The sequence below is a fragment of the Drosophila yakuba genome, chromosome 3L (assembly GCF_016746365.2).
Source record: "Drosophila yakuba strain Tai18E2 chromosome 3L, Prin_Dyak_Tai18E2_2.1, whole genome shotgun sequence".
Taxonomy (NCBI): domain Eukaryota; kingdom Metazoa; phylum Arthropoda; class Insecta; order Diptera; family Drosophilidae; genus Drosophila; species Drosophila yakuba.
Genome location: NC_052529.2, coordinates 17,418,865 through 17,433,534, shown reverse-complemented (window position 1 = coordinate 17,433,534; position 14,670 = coordinate 17,418,865). Strand labels below are relative to the sequence as shown.

The window sequence follows — 14,670 nt, the reverse complement described above, 5'->3', positions numbered from 1 at the left end:
TATTTATACTAGGTATGATCGATCTCTTATATTCGAATAGCTACAATAAATAAGTTTCAATTTTGAATTTATATGTAATTGTTAAATAATACTAAATTCAAAAATTAACAAGAGCACGATATTACAATCTATAAGACTAAGTATTGGTGGCTTAGCATTATAGTGTACGAGTATAGTTTAGTTTATAATAATACTTATTCTGTGTATCAGAAATACACTTTGCAAGAGATTATTAGGAGGGACGAAGGGCTGGGGGCTTAGGAAGTGGGGTCATTGGAGTAGTAGCTTGTGAAAGGAGGGGGGAGTGGAAGTGGGGGCACTGTACAACTCGTTTTTCGCTGGCCACAATTTTTTCAACATTATAATTTCGCTTTGAATTACACACATTGCACAAACGGAGCCGAGCCACAACGAGCACTGCCAAGTTCATTGACTTGGCCAACAAGAACTACAACAATAGCGAGGTAACGAAAACCACATAATGATTGCAACAAGTTTGCATAGAGCAAAGCCAGCGCTGATTATTTCAGCACTTATTAAATTTTAGCACAGCTACATCCAGCACAAGTGGCAACAACAACCACGGGCAAAACAGCAGCCATTGCAACACCATAATTATCATCGCCATAATCATGATCATCGCAAACTGGCGATCTGCCGATCGAACAGCAGCTGCATTTCGCGTCTGCTTAACTTCTGAATTTCCAGCCAGCCACATGCAACTGCAACTGCAACTTGCAGCCCCTCTCGATCAACTCAATTGCTGCCGCTCACTTGCTCCACAGATCCCCGCCAGCTGCCAGAGATGAGCTGCGATTTGGAGTGGTCATGGAGGAGGTTCACCTACTACTGCAAGTACTGCGTACGGATTAGTTCACTCTGGGAAGGCTTTGAATATTCTTCAGGCATTGATAAAATATTTTATATATTTTATTGTTTGTGTTTACTTACTGCTTAACTATTAGTTACTTAAATTGTGTTATATTTCACATTGCTAACTGCATTATTAGATTAGATATCCATATGCTTTACAAGAAGATATCGTGATTAGAAAACATATTCTATATCTATATCAGTTGCTTAAGAGTTCATAGTGATTCTACTGATTTCTCTTGGCAATTACTAATCTGATATTATTTATAAAATGAATTTATTCGGTCATCTCTGATCGAAGTGCATATGCAAAAGCCAGCAGCCGTCTCGTCTGGTTTCTTCGCCTGTCCATCCGCGTGTCCAAGAGGTCCGTTTGCTGTCCGTTGAATGTCCAAATGTCCGAATGTCCGGAGAATGCCCGCCAGCTATTTTACACGCCATTGACTTGCAAGTGGAAGAGGCTGGGCAGGCGGAGCTGGACTAGGAATGGTGCTCCAATGGAGATGCTACCAAATGTTGGCCAGCATGTGATGAAAAAGTTCTCCGCAGCAGCGGCAGTTGCATCCGCTGGATGCAGTTGGTCGTTTGGGTACATATAGTTTCCAGATGATCTGCGTAGCTCCCCCGCACTTCCCGATCGATCGATTCCTAGATGGTTTGCGCAGATGGCTTCGGTTCGTTGGAGGGTTTTTCAGCCTCTCACTAGCCATCGAATGTGGGATTAAGACAGTTCCTGTTCCAATTGCCGGTGCTCCTCCTTCTCTTGCTGCGAACGATGCCGATCCCTCCCATTTCCAATCTCCTATGTAAAAGTGCACTCTGCATAAAACGAAACATCTTCTTTCTCTACTTTTAACACAGTTTTATGATCAGTTGGCATATTTCTCCCAGTGCATGGCGTCACATCCCGTGTGTTGTCCTATTGTGGCCCGTTTCCTGCCGCTCGCAGTTCTTTGTGCTGCTATACTGTGCAGTATACTGCTGCCCTCCTTCGGTGTCTGATTTTGCCCCAGCATTTGTGTCTGGCCTCGTTTCCTTTCACGGGGAACTTGCTGCGTTGCGTTGGCAACATCATCATTACCTGGCCGCAGAAATATATAACAAGAACATACATACAACAGAACTGCGACCAACGAAACTGAACCATTTTTCAGCTTTTCCGGCGAGTTCATTCAACTGGCGCCGCCTGCTGCGATTTCTTCTGCTTTTTTATCCCGCCAGCCTCCTTGGTCGGCAAACTTTTGTGTTGACAACTACAGCTAACAGAAAATATATGAAAAAAAGTGCAGGAAAAAAGAAACCAAGTTAGGGCCACCACCTCACCAACGGAAAGCACCGCTCTCCAGTTGATGGATGCAACTGTTGCAACTGTTTTGCTGGATAATCCTCCATTAAAAGAAGCACAGAAAATCATGTTGAAGTGAAGTGGGAAAGCGTAGCGACTAGAATGATATCCTCTCTTCCTCAGTGATCTTGATTTTCAGCAACTGCAAAAGCTTTAGTTTCACTAGCAACTCTTTCTTCCAATTAAGATACCTTCTCTGACATCTAAGTATTTTATTGGTTAGTATAATCCTGGCATATAGTCATCTTGAATATTTTATTATTTTTCCTGTAAGTTGTATATATGTAACAATTTACGTGCCTTATTTATTAAGATATGTGTTACGAACCACATGCCTCCAAGTTTAATAGTTTAGTTGTTCTGGTCGTTCGCTGATCTTAAGGTTTATGGGCTTGAAAATTCATTATTTTGGGCAGTTACAAACGCCGTCGAAAATAAAGTAGACCCCCAGTGGTCCCGACGAGCAGAGCGAATGGGAAAATATATGTTGCCTGCTGGCTTTTCCTGGGGTGAAAATCGTGAGTGGCGGAGGAGCTTTCGAAAATGTGCCACGTTGCACTTGTTACTTGCACCGCAATCTCTCTCCGCCTCTGCAGCGATTCGTGTACACCGTTTGCTGCCTTCTACTTCTTCTCCTTTGAGATAATTTTCCTTCTCTGAAAACTGTGAAAAACTCGGAAAAAGGAGGATGAAGCTGGAACTGTAGCTGGAGCAGCTGCGCCGCCATCATCATCATCATCATCTTCATCTTTGGCTTCTACTTGCTGGTGCTTGTGGTTTATGTAGGAAACGTGCTGAGTGCCGGCGTGGAAATCTTTTAAGATTGCTCATTGTTCTCGGTGGAAAATGGAAAATGGAAAATGCACTTTAATTGCACTCGGCGCAGCAGCAAGAGGATCCAAATCGTACGTGGCATAAATATTATCGCCACCTTCCTGCGCCGCAGTCAATCAATTAGGTCTAGATCGCACTGGATCTGTTGCAATTGAAATGCCAGATGGAGGAATCCGGAGTCGAGGGCCCAGCCTAGCCCAGACTAATGACCATGGCCATGACCGGGAGCAGGATCCAGTTGGCCAGTTCTCGGGAAGCAAAGGAATCGAATTCGAATGCCTTTAATCGGGGGTTTCCCCCCTACAAATTGTGATATATTGCACGTTGCTGCTGCTGTGCAGGCATCTCAAATGTTTTAATTTCCGCGGAAAATAAATAATTCCCATGTGCTCATGTTGTTAAGAGCACTGGTCATTGACTTGATAATGAAGCTGTGAATTCAAGATAATTATTGTTGAAGAATGAAACGAAATATTCGGATTCAATAAGCTATTTCCATATGATTCGTAGTTGTAATATTCATTTGACTACATTCTGAACTTGAACTCAAATGGCAAGTGAACTTAAAGACATACAAAGTACTCCAAACATTTTCAGTTGTCGAGTTCATGATTTTGAGTACGCTTAAATCGATTTTCGCTGCGGATTGTCAGTTTAGAACTTCCGGTTCCCATCTAATGGAAAGCACTTCCCCAGGCCTAATAAATCATTTGTCATTGCTGGCATTTTCGCCATTTGCCAAATAATTTGGCACCCTCGCCAGACGTGAATTACATATGCATGATTTTTTCCCATAGAAACAATGGGGCAACTGTGACTATTATTCAAACTCCGCATGAGCAAACCATTAAAACCAAAAGTGTAGACCAACCAACAAGTAGGAACAACAGGCGAAAGACAGAGAAATTCGCGGGTGCAATAAATTTATTTACAATTCACGCACGACAACACCGCAATCCCAACTTCCAAGTCCCTGCCCCCTCGATTCTCAGCAATTTGCATATTCATGAAACTAGATACACCATACACCCCTGAGCTGAAAATTTGAATTCGAATTTGAATTTTTATTTCATTTTTCTCCTTCGCCGGAGGAAGAGCACGTGCTGTGCCGGCTTGTAATGACGTCATTAAGTGCTGTTCAGCTACCAAACTGTGGCCAAGGTCTATCCTCACCCACTTTCCCGATCCACTCACACAAAGGAAAATTTGTCTATCTTTGGTAAGAAAGATACAATTAAAGATTGGCATACATCTTTAAATTTGGTAAGCATATAGATCAATTTAACATAAATCTAAAGGAAAATCTTATTAAAATCGTATTGCTTAATTAGCAGCAACATAATTCTCTTTAAGAACTATATAAAAAAATGTTTAAATTTTTAATTTAAATTTTTAAAGTACTAATTACTGCTGGCATTTATAATTAAGTCTCCATTTGCTGCGCTAAATCATAAATCAGAAAAGTTCCAGAACTAATTTGCTCGGTCTATAAAAGCCGCGTTTCAAAATGAAAACATTATACTTTCTAAGCAAATCTAGAGTCTAAAGCAATATGGCCCACATTGGAACTTTTATCGGTGAGTTTTCAGAACCCAAACTAGACTAGATTTTGGATGACTAAGTATTATTTCTGATATTCTAGCAATCGCTCTGTTGGCAGCCGTGGCTCAACCTAATTGCCCAGGAGGTTGTGCTGGTTGGGTGAAACAAGGCTAGAATGATGCCAAATTAAATATGGTTTTAATCAAATACATCCCGGCATTGAAAAACTAACACAACTTGTTTATTTGTAGGATTAAATGGGTTAGCGTAAGGAAAGTAGGTACTTTTTTCAACTTAAAAGCAAAACTTGTATCGATTTAGGGATCTGTTTTAAAGGAAATCGGAATATATATTTTCAATCATTTTTAAATTGGTTGAACTGTTTGCTTTTGTTTTCAGTGCACCATTCTCTTTCTCCACGGCCCGATCATTAATTCGAACGATGCGATCTTTGACATTTTTATACATTGCCAACCATTTTCCTAAAGCAATTTTTCGTAATGGAAAACTTTGTGCTCTTTCTCTGATCGGATTTCTGTGCATCGGAACGGGGGGTGGAGGGGGAGTTATTGGCCAGGCCAGTAGATGCAAAGATTAGCAGAGAAAAATTGTTAATGGTTATTTTTGAGGTAAAATAAATTTGTTCCACAGAAAGAGAGGGCGAGATAGATGGCAGGCGACTGGCAAGAAGATCAGGAAAAGTCGTGAAAATCGTTACCGGGATAATTGCCGATCGGTTGGCAAAAGGAGGAGCTCCAAAAAAAAAGAAAAACAGAAGAAGACGTTGGAGTTGGAGAAGGCGGAAGACTCGGAAATTACTTGACCCACAATCTGAACTTTGTGGAAATTGAACTGAAACTAGGCTAAATGCTTGGTGCAGGATTGACTTCTCCTTTTCTAGCGATCTTCCAGATTGTCTGCTTAATTTTAGAGGCTATAATTTGGGCTACATTGTTAAAGGAAAGCAGGTATTTTAAAATGCGCTCTGGAAGGTTCAAAGTCAATTTAAATCTTGTACAGAGTTATACATACAAATATATATAAAAATTCAATTATATATTATTTATATAAAATAATGATACGATTAGCATATATACATATACATATATAGGAACTAGTATATAATACATATAAAGTACTGAGCTGAAGTCTAAACATTTTCTACAATTTGCTTAAATAAACTATTATACATATATGTTTTCTAAATAAGTTATTTTCAAAAAATAATATAAAAATTATTTTAAATGATAACCACCGGAAATAGTGTGTAATATAAGCTACCAAATTATCTCTTGCTTTGAAAACTCAAGCATCTGGGTTTTTTCTTACAAAGTTGTAGCTTTTTCAAGGGTATGCCAAGTTTTCAGGTCAAACATTTAGAGGGAATTTCGTAATTGGGAATGGGTTTAAAGCTTTAACTGCCGGTGGAGGTTTTACGGGTGCTAATGATGACGTTGAGAGGTTCTGGAGTGGAAACGGTTTGAAATGCTCTTCGAGCATTACCAGCATTCACTTCGAAATTTGTCATAATTGGCCATTTTATGGCCCCTCTTCTCTTCACTTCACAACTCCTTTTGATTTCGTGGAGCGGAGCGTTGAGCGGAGCGTTGAGTGTCATTTTATTTCTTGTTTTATTCCCAGATTTCTGTGGGATCTTTGCTTCGTTCTGATTTCCCCCACAATCCCAGTTTTTTGGTTTGGTTTTGATTTCTTTTCATCCTCACGCGAGTGCGAGTGCGACTGCGGTGTCCCATTTTCTGTTTTCATTATAATTCCATCGAATTCCCCATGGAATTTCAGCGAGGGGTGAAACTGCAAGTAAAACACCATTTCGTGGATGTGTTATTTTTAGTCAGCGCGAATTCTGTCTCCTGGCTGGCTTGTTTGTTTCCTCAACTTGGCATTGACTTTCGATCGAATCTGCGGTCTGCCAAGGAATTTAAATGTTTTTGAGTGCCACTGAATGTGGATATGGATATGGGCTTATGTGGGCTAGTGAAACACGATGCAGTTCGTGCCACTTTGGAGGGGCTGTGTGCTGACTCGTTGTTTTCGGTATTAGGTTTGTTTGGCTCCGTCGGAGGTATTATTTATTATTTTTGGTAATTATTGATAATATTTTTCATATCAGATTTCGTCTATTATCAATAGTAGGACTGTAGTTGGACTTACAAAAAGTTGGTCAAAGGAATTAGATGGTCCTTACACGGTTAAAACCTTATTCATCTCGCTAGTCCGTCAAATTCTTGAGTACGGATCTTTTGTTCGGAGTACGAAATATGAAGTTCACTTCAATGGTATTGAATCGGTTTAATAGAACCTTTTACTGTTTGCCTTACGGCGTCTAAACTAGGATGCTAAACTTATCTTACCTCCTTATTTCAGTAGTAATTAACTCACCATAGAACGAAGCTTCAAACGGTCTTTTTTTGAGGTGATGTAGATGGACCCAAGTTCGTTAGTTAGTTTAGCCAACTGTGTTCCAAATATACTAGTGAGTATATCCCTATCCCTACACTCAGAAAACTGAAGAACGAATAATTTAAGAACGAACGTTCTTAAAAATGTACTGTGTCGTACTTAAAATTTTTAAGACAACCGTTCTTGGAATATGTACTAGTTGTACTCGAATTACACATTTCAAAAGCGATATTATTGATACTCATAGAAAACAAAGGTTTATCTTTTCTCATTTATGTATATTCCTTGATAATTTTATACGACCAATCTTAAAAGAATATAAAAAAAAGAATATATAATATATATATATATATAGAATATATATATATATAAGATATATATATCCCTAATTTAAATCACTGTATACACTATTTACTATACTTCTAACTATGACTTGCACTACCACTACCGAGTATTATTGTTTGAACATCGTCAAATTTGAGACCTCTGCTTAATTTTGCCTTAAATGCATGTGTACCCATGGAAGTTTTGAATCTGATTTCTTTTTCCAAACCGTTTGTGGGAGCTGCATCTCTGTGGGGCTCCGTCGTGACTGGTGGTGTCAGACGCTGTCATAAATATCCCTTGGCTCGATCTGTCCTATGGCCCTATGAAGTCTTTCGTTTGGCTTTCCCGAAAGCTGGAGAAAAAACGGAAAACACTGATGCTCCTGCTCCTGCTGCTGCGATAACTTGGCTATTTCTCTGATTGATTGATTGCCGGCAACGTCTGACATCGAATCTGACCCTGAATGCCGACTGCCTGCAATGGCAGCCAAGCAAAACAGAAGCGAAACAAGCCGATTGCAACTGCAGCTCAGCCGGAGATCAATCGCAAAAACTGCGCAATTTCAATAATTCACAAAAGGAAACGTTCCCGAAGGGGGACGAAGGGTGACCCCCTTCGAGAATTATGGGTCTGTCAATGTCGAAAGGGGAAGGGGGGGCGACCCCAAAAGAGCTACCAAAAATGGCAATGCCAATTTCAGTTTGGCAGCGAACTGCGCCAGGGGGCAAGGGATAAAGTCAGCGGAGGTGGAGGTAACTTTTATGGAGGATAAAGGGTAGCCCCCTCCCTCCAACTCCCTGCAACTCCCTGCAACTCCCTTCGTATTCCATGCAGCACCCCCGACTTTAATAAACGCATCGCTGCACAGACAACTGCCAATGAGCACAATGAGAAATGTCTAAAATCGCAAGCCCACTCCGTGTGATCAAAGTCCCCGCTTCCCGCGGCTTTTCCTGTCTTGGCAGCTCGAGTGCTCCTCCTTCCCAATTTTATGGGCAATGCACAGAGCATATTTTTGTTTCCCATCTAAGTTCCCCTTGCAACACATCGAAGCACATGTACTTGTTCATATACACCATGTTTTGAGCTTTCATCAATAACTATAAGGTTATTTCAAAAGTAACCATCCACTTTTTCTCTCTCTGCAGCAGTGCAGCATTGCAAGCCGTGTTGCAAGTTTTCCAGTTGCGCTGCTCCCATTTAAGGCGCAATGACGCTTCGCTCATGCGCATCACGCACACGACAACTTCCCTCCCCCTGCCGCTCCCTCCCAGTCCGCCCACCTCCTTCTCGCACCTTCGTGGCAGATCCTCCCCCTCGGCGGACCGCCCCCTCCACTGCAATTGTCACCGGGCATCTGCAACATCGACACATGAAGTCTGGAGTGAATCCATTGCCCCAAAACGTTCGCATGGGCGCCTAGTCAAAGCGCATCGCAATCCGCGAGGAGCTGCGCAAAATGCACGACCTGGAAACTGAAAACGACTCCAGCTGAATCAGCAATAGATGGAAGTATATTAAGGGGTATTCATAAAAAAGGTTCATAAAATGCACGACTTTAAAACAGGTCTCATTATGCAATATGCTATATTAATTACCATTAATAAAATCCACTTAATAGTTTATTAGGTGCAAATAAACAATATGAAGCGTATCTATAATATTGTTTTAACTTCAGAGGAGGATTATTAATATGAAATACATTAGATATACAAAAGGGTATACCTTTTACTCCCCCAATCAGCTGTTACTTGTGCCGCCCTGTCAGTTGGCTGTCCGATCTGCCTCATTGCCGCATTGATGCAGTTGCACTCAGTTGCACTCAGTTGCACTATTCAGGCCCTTTTGCTGCACTCATTGCTTGGCTGGTGACATGTTGGCTATTTTTAAACGCCGCATCTGCAGCGATTTGCAACGAAGGCAAAAGAAATCTGCGCATGTCGCTAACCATTTGCTAAATTGCCCGGTTTACACGGGAAAAATATCCCCATGATAATAATGGAACTTTGAAGAACTGTAATGTAATATTTGCAAAGGTAAAAGGTAATAAGTTCTTTGTTGTTTTATAATGCTAGAAGGTGCCGAACATGTATGGTTTGTACTTTGTTATTTGTATCTATGCAGTGTATTTATATATATGTATATTTATATTATATATATTTTTACTGACCCAACCCCTTAAATTTCATGTGCATGCCCGTTCACTGAAACCATCTCGAATCAGAGGTATCTCCGCCGGCTTTCCTTTCCCAGTTGACAGCTTTGCGCTTGAATTGCCAATTTTTCGCCCTGAACTTGAGAGGCAGGAACTTGAGGCAGACTTGAGAAGTGCAGCTGTGCCCAGCTGCGTCAATTGTGAGACTCGGCGTGGGTGGACAATCAATTCCGCCGAGGGCTAGAAAAGCCAGAAAAGGTGCCACTTTATTCCTAACCCTCGACGGCCAGCTTTTCCCCGGTTTTCCACCTTCGCTGCTTCGTTTACTTTGCCGAGCCTCAGGTGTTTCTTCACATATAACTGTTGTCGTTTCCGGTCATCAAGTTGGCCACTTACGGATGTGTAGGACCCCACCCCGCACTTCTGTTATCTACTGGCCACTTTTTGTTCGGTTTTAGTTCTCGACTTAACTGGATTTCACTCCCTCAACTCGGAGCACAGCGCTAATGACATTCAACACTATATTCTTGGCGCTTTGTCGGCCTCAGTTGTTATTGTTTTTATACCCATTCTACCAAAAAGCATATTGAGTTTGGGTAAATACAAGTTACACCACACCATAGTTCCCATGCATAGGTGGACCTTTGAGTCTAAAGCTCATAAAAACATGAATTTTGGGATGGAGGGTCCAAGTAAACTCTACTGGCTGGCTATGTACTACAATAGATTCAAGTGAGATTCTCTTAAATGGCAGCAGGGTATCCCGTGTGCGACTACCTAGCTTAGAGTGCTCTGTGGTATTACTTGCTTTCTTGTGCACGTGTAGCCAAACAAAATTAACATTTAAATGCGCTCACAACGGTCGCTTTTCCCCTCCGAAATGAAAATTCAAATGGAAGCTGGTTCCCAAAGTCCAGAAAGGAAATGAATTCAGCGCAAAATAAGTATAGGAATATTGAAGTACATAAAAATCAGAAAAGAGACTGCAGCCACCCACGCAGCGAGAAGAACTTTAATTAAACACTCGCGAGGACCACCAGCCAAGAAAATGTGATAAAAAAGGAACTGGGCTTATCCGTTTTTAGCCCTCGCCTTGGAAATATGAGTTGGCAATCAAATGAATGACTCGGCTTGGGTTCATTCCCCACTCACCACTCAAAGTGCGATGCAAATGTGAATCCATTTTGCCGCTTTTCGCTGCAGCGGCAGATCAATTTTCAGCGACAGCTGTCGAATTAAGAATTGATTTTCCCTCGAGACTAAAGGAATCGAGAAACTGCAGGAGGCGAAAAGTGTCTGTCGAAATAGAAATTGCATTTTTGCTTTGTGATTTCCAAGAGACACTTATTGGAAATCAGAGGTGCCGAGCATATGCCATTTGGTAACACAAGTATCTTTCGATGTGCAATTGCCAAGCATCGGTCAGTTATAAAATTTATCCGACTTGGTTTCTTTTTCCTTTGACCACAGAGTTCATTGGCACGCGCTGTTCTTTCTCCTCATTTTTATAGTTTCTCGTTTCGATTCTGGGCAGCTGTCGAGGAATCAGTCAGATACTTCTTCACCCATCTCCTGGTCATTTGTCCATCTGGCTTCGGCTTGACTTTGTCTTAATTTCGACTCGTGCAGCCCACAAAATGCGCTGCATCATCTTCATTAGAGCAATAGAGCTGCAGCATCTTGGTCTTCGTATCTGTGAGATAAACTAGCTGTCGGATCACTGATGGGCGTTTAATTGAAAATTTATTTTCGAGGGCCCGGCGACAGCGCTCAATTATGTCGAACCGGCTCGGGTTTCCCCCCAAACTGAATTGCATCTTAAAGATACTTTGCCCACTGCTGCTTTGGCCCGCTTTGGCATTTTAAGCGGATAATTGCGCTGGAAAAATAAGGCAAAAAGAACTTTGAAGGGTTTCCTACAAAGCGATGGCAAAGTCAACCGCCCACAAAGATACACAGTTTTACTGGCGGCATGAACTCACTGCAGATGCCACGAAAATCAATAATTTGGCAGAAAGTCAAGCTGCAATTGCAGTGGGTGTGTGGCCTATACCGACATATAGTGTATAGGTAGGTACATACTATATATGGGAGCAAGTATCCGTGAGCCACATTCTGCGTTAATCCAATCAAGCCATCGCCCCGCCCTCCGCATTGTGAATCAATTATGACGCATTAAAGTCAGCTTTCCTTTCACATACAATTTACGCATTCACCAAATTGTAGGAAGTCGGATATTAATAGAGCTTGGCCAGCGCCCCAGCCCAGAAGCCTCCATCCCATCCCAACCTATCCCATCTCATCTCAGTTCCAATCTCGCACAGACATCGCCCACACGGGGCATGAGCTTGATCCCTGCACCCGGTTCTTTATGAGGGGCATCTGCTTTTCCCCTGCTGCAGTTGGAGTTGGAGTTGGCGTTGGAGCTTCTGTCTTCAGTCAGGAGCAGTCAGGGCAAGCATGTCAATGTCAGACTCTTCGTAATTTTGCAGACTGCAGCACAGTGGTTGGAATGGTGCTGAAAAAGTGTCACCAAACTTGGAACTACTTATTTTATATGATACTTTATATGATTTAAAACAGCACTCATGAATCAGGTAAGTAGTTACCAAAGAATAATAGTAAACTGAACATGTTAGTTAACTCACTTAGTTGTGCCACTGTGACTGCGACGTTTCTAAGTGTTAATCCGGCTCTGCCGTCCAAATGAAGTCGAAAGTCCCAGTCCCAGTCCACTTTGCATTGGGTGTCTTTCAGGGAGGAGTGCGACACTTTAAAAAGTGCAACGACTCTGTATCTGCAGGGCTGACTTTATGCACTCCGCAGCTCGAGGAATTGTCAATATGAATTTTCACTTGGCATGCCAGCAGAAGTATCTGAGAAGTAGCTGCAGCTCAGTGCGAGTGGTGTCCCCAGTTTCTTCTATTGTCTGCGATTATTTCCACTTACTTGACTCACGCATACAGGCAGTATCTTCTTGTGGTTCGTTTTCCCTTTTGAATACGAGTGCTGTTTTACTGTTTTGTGTTTTATTGTGTCACTGAAGATTACTAAAGACTCTGTTTTCATTTTCAATGCCTATTTGTGCATTTCGGTTTCCTTCTTTTGTGCGCACACCCATCCATTCCATCTTGCTCTTGAGATTCTGCTGTGAGATTCATATTGTTACTGCGGCTCTAAAGTATCAATGGTCTGTTATGATTTGCCCGGTGAATGGGACACATTGACCCTTGGCGAGTTTAGTCATCTTAGGGCGAATTGGTTCCTTAAGTGATTGTGGCAAAGTGAAGGGGCAATGGAGAAGTTTAAAGACTCTGTTTCTAGAGCAATGAAAAGTTGCGTTTAAGACTCCCAGGGAAAATTCAATTTAAAAAGAGTTTGAAAAGGTGAAACTAGACTTTATAAACTTTGGTTAGCGGTTAACACTCTAATGAATTTACTTTTGATTACTTAAAAAGTATCGTAGCTAGCACAAAAAACAGCAAGTCGAGTATACTGGTGTAAGATACATTTCTTTCGTTATTAATTCCATATTAATTAGACTTTAGGCACTCGCGAATTATGTGGCTAAAAAGCAATTTAAATTCTTCTTTTCTCAATATATGCAAAATGTATTAAGGCGCCCCTAATTGTCACCTTGAATCCTTTCCTTACTGAGGTTTATTCACAACGTGTTCATGATCCCCACCTTCGAGTTAATTTGATCAGCCCACATCCAGAGTTTGGAATACATAGTTTCCAAGGGGGTTCCCCGGAACCAGAGAAAACCCCACCCACTCAACTTGGCTCTTGTGCAGACTGAGTTGCCTCTGAGGTGTTTAACCTCAGTTGCGAGGAACACTTAAGAGCGTTTCATGTTTTATCTGGGCAGGCAGGAGTCGTGTTCTGGGACTGATTCCATTAAGGGGCGCCACAACACCACCTTAACACTTGCTGCGCCTGTTGTTCGCCACATGCCCCGCATCCCAGAGCCCGGAGCCCAAAACCCAAAACCCACAACTCCATCCTCCTTCTCATCGAGAAGCAGCGGCCTCGCCCCTCGGTGGGTAAATAAAAGAGTAACTTTTGTGGTTGCCCCCAGACCAAGTGGGTGGTTCAGTGGAGTGGTTTAGTAGTGGGTAGTCCACGAAAGTTTCGGTTTTTTATGTCCGAACATAATTTGCAACGGGGCTAAAACAAGACGCACTTTATGTGCGACTTCCTTGTTCGCCATTTGTAGTCGACTTTGCGGCGTTTATGGGATGGAAAGTGGGCGGGGCACTAGCTCCGCACCCCACACAAAAAGCCATATAATTGAGCTCAAACATTAAGCGGCTTTTCGAGGTTCAGCTCGGCATATTGAAACCGAATCATTGGTTGATTGAATTACATCTAGTGGCGTGGGTAAGTGCGCGGAGAACTCCTCCGAACTTCTTGAAGTCTTCGTTTTCGTGTTCGTTTTCGTTTTCGGTTTCAACTGTTTCCGGTTGAAATTTAAATTAAACTTGTTAATTATTCCATCCGAAGAGCAACCCACACACGACAGGAACATGTGTTCACTACTCCACTTCCTTCCCTTCGCGTCCCACATTTTGCGGGTTTCCTCGTTACCATTTGCAATCATGATAATGATCCGATGCGATCATCTAGATCCTTCCCTCCTACGTGACGGGCATGCGTCAAACTCCAACGTAACTCGAGCCCACCTTCACTTTCCAAGTGTCCTGCGATATCTGTTCCCTTTTCGGTAGCAGATGTCGTCTAACTTCATGTCTAATGAAATGCCTCACTGGCTCCACTATAAAATAGGGTACCCTCTTAGTTCGGGGCGTGAAAGTTGTTGACATGTGGGTAGAAATACAGGGGGTAATACCTAGGGGAGGAGGGGGTAGAATCGACTTCTAATACGTTCCTAGCACGTGTCGTCATGGCTTCTGTTCTAACCATTCAACTGGCACAAGTTCAATAAAAACATTGTACTATATCATGTTTTACCAACCACTATACGAACCTTATGTATCACATTAGTCGATTCCCTATAGATTATAAAATAGAAAACAAGCTATTTAGTAATTGAAAGTATAATACTAGGGGAAAAGGAAAGTATTTATTTCTTATAACCCTGGATGAATCATCGCTCAAAAGAAATTTCTTAAAACCATCTTTATAGTTTTCGTTGCGCAAAAGTTGACTG

The 14,670-nt window shown here is 41.9% G+C and overlaps 1 protein-coding gene across 1 annotated transcript; it reads left to right on the top strand.

Annotated features, from left to right (window-relative positions):
• Window positions 1–4,521: 4,521 nt before the first annotated feature.
• On the top strand, window positions 4,522–4,825 carry LOC26536227. The gene is made up of 2 exons (XM_039374334.1): window positions 4,522–4,629; window positions 4,695–4,825. The coding sequence occupies exons 1-2, from the start codon at window positions 4,605–4,607 to the stop codon at window positions 4,766–4,768; spliced, it is 99 nt and encodes a 32-aa protein (XP_039230268.1). The 5' UTR covers window positions 4,522–4,604; the 3' UTR covers window positions 4,769–4,825.
• The last annotated feature ends 9,845 nt before the right edge of the window (window positions 4,826–14,670 follow it).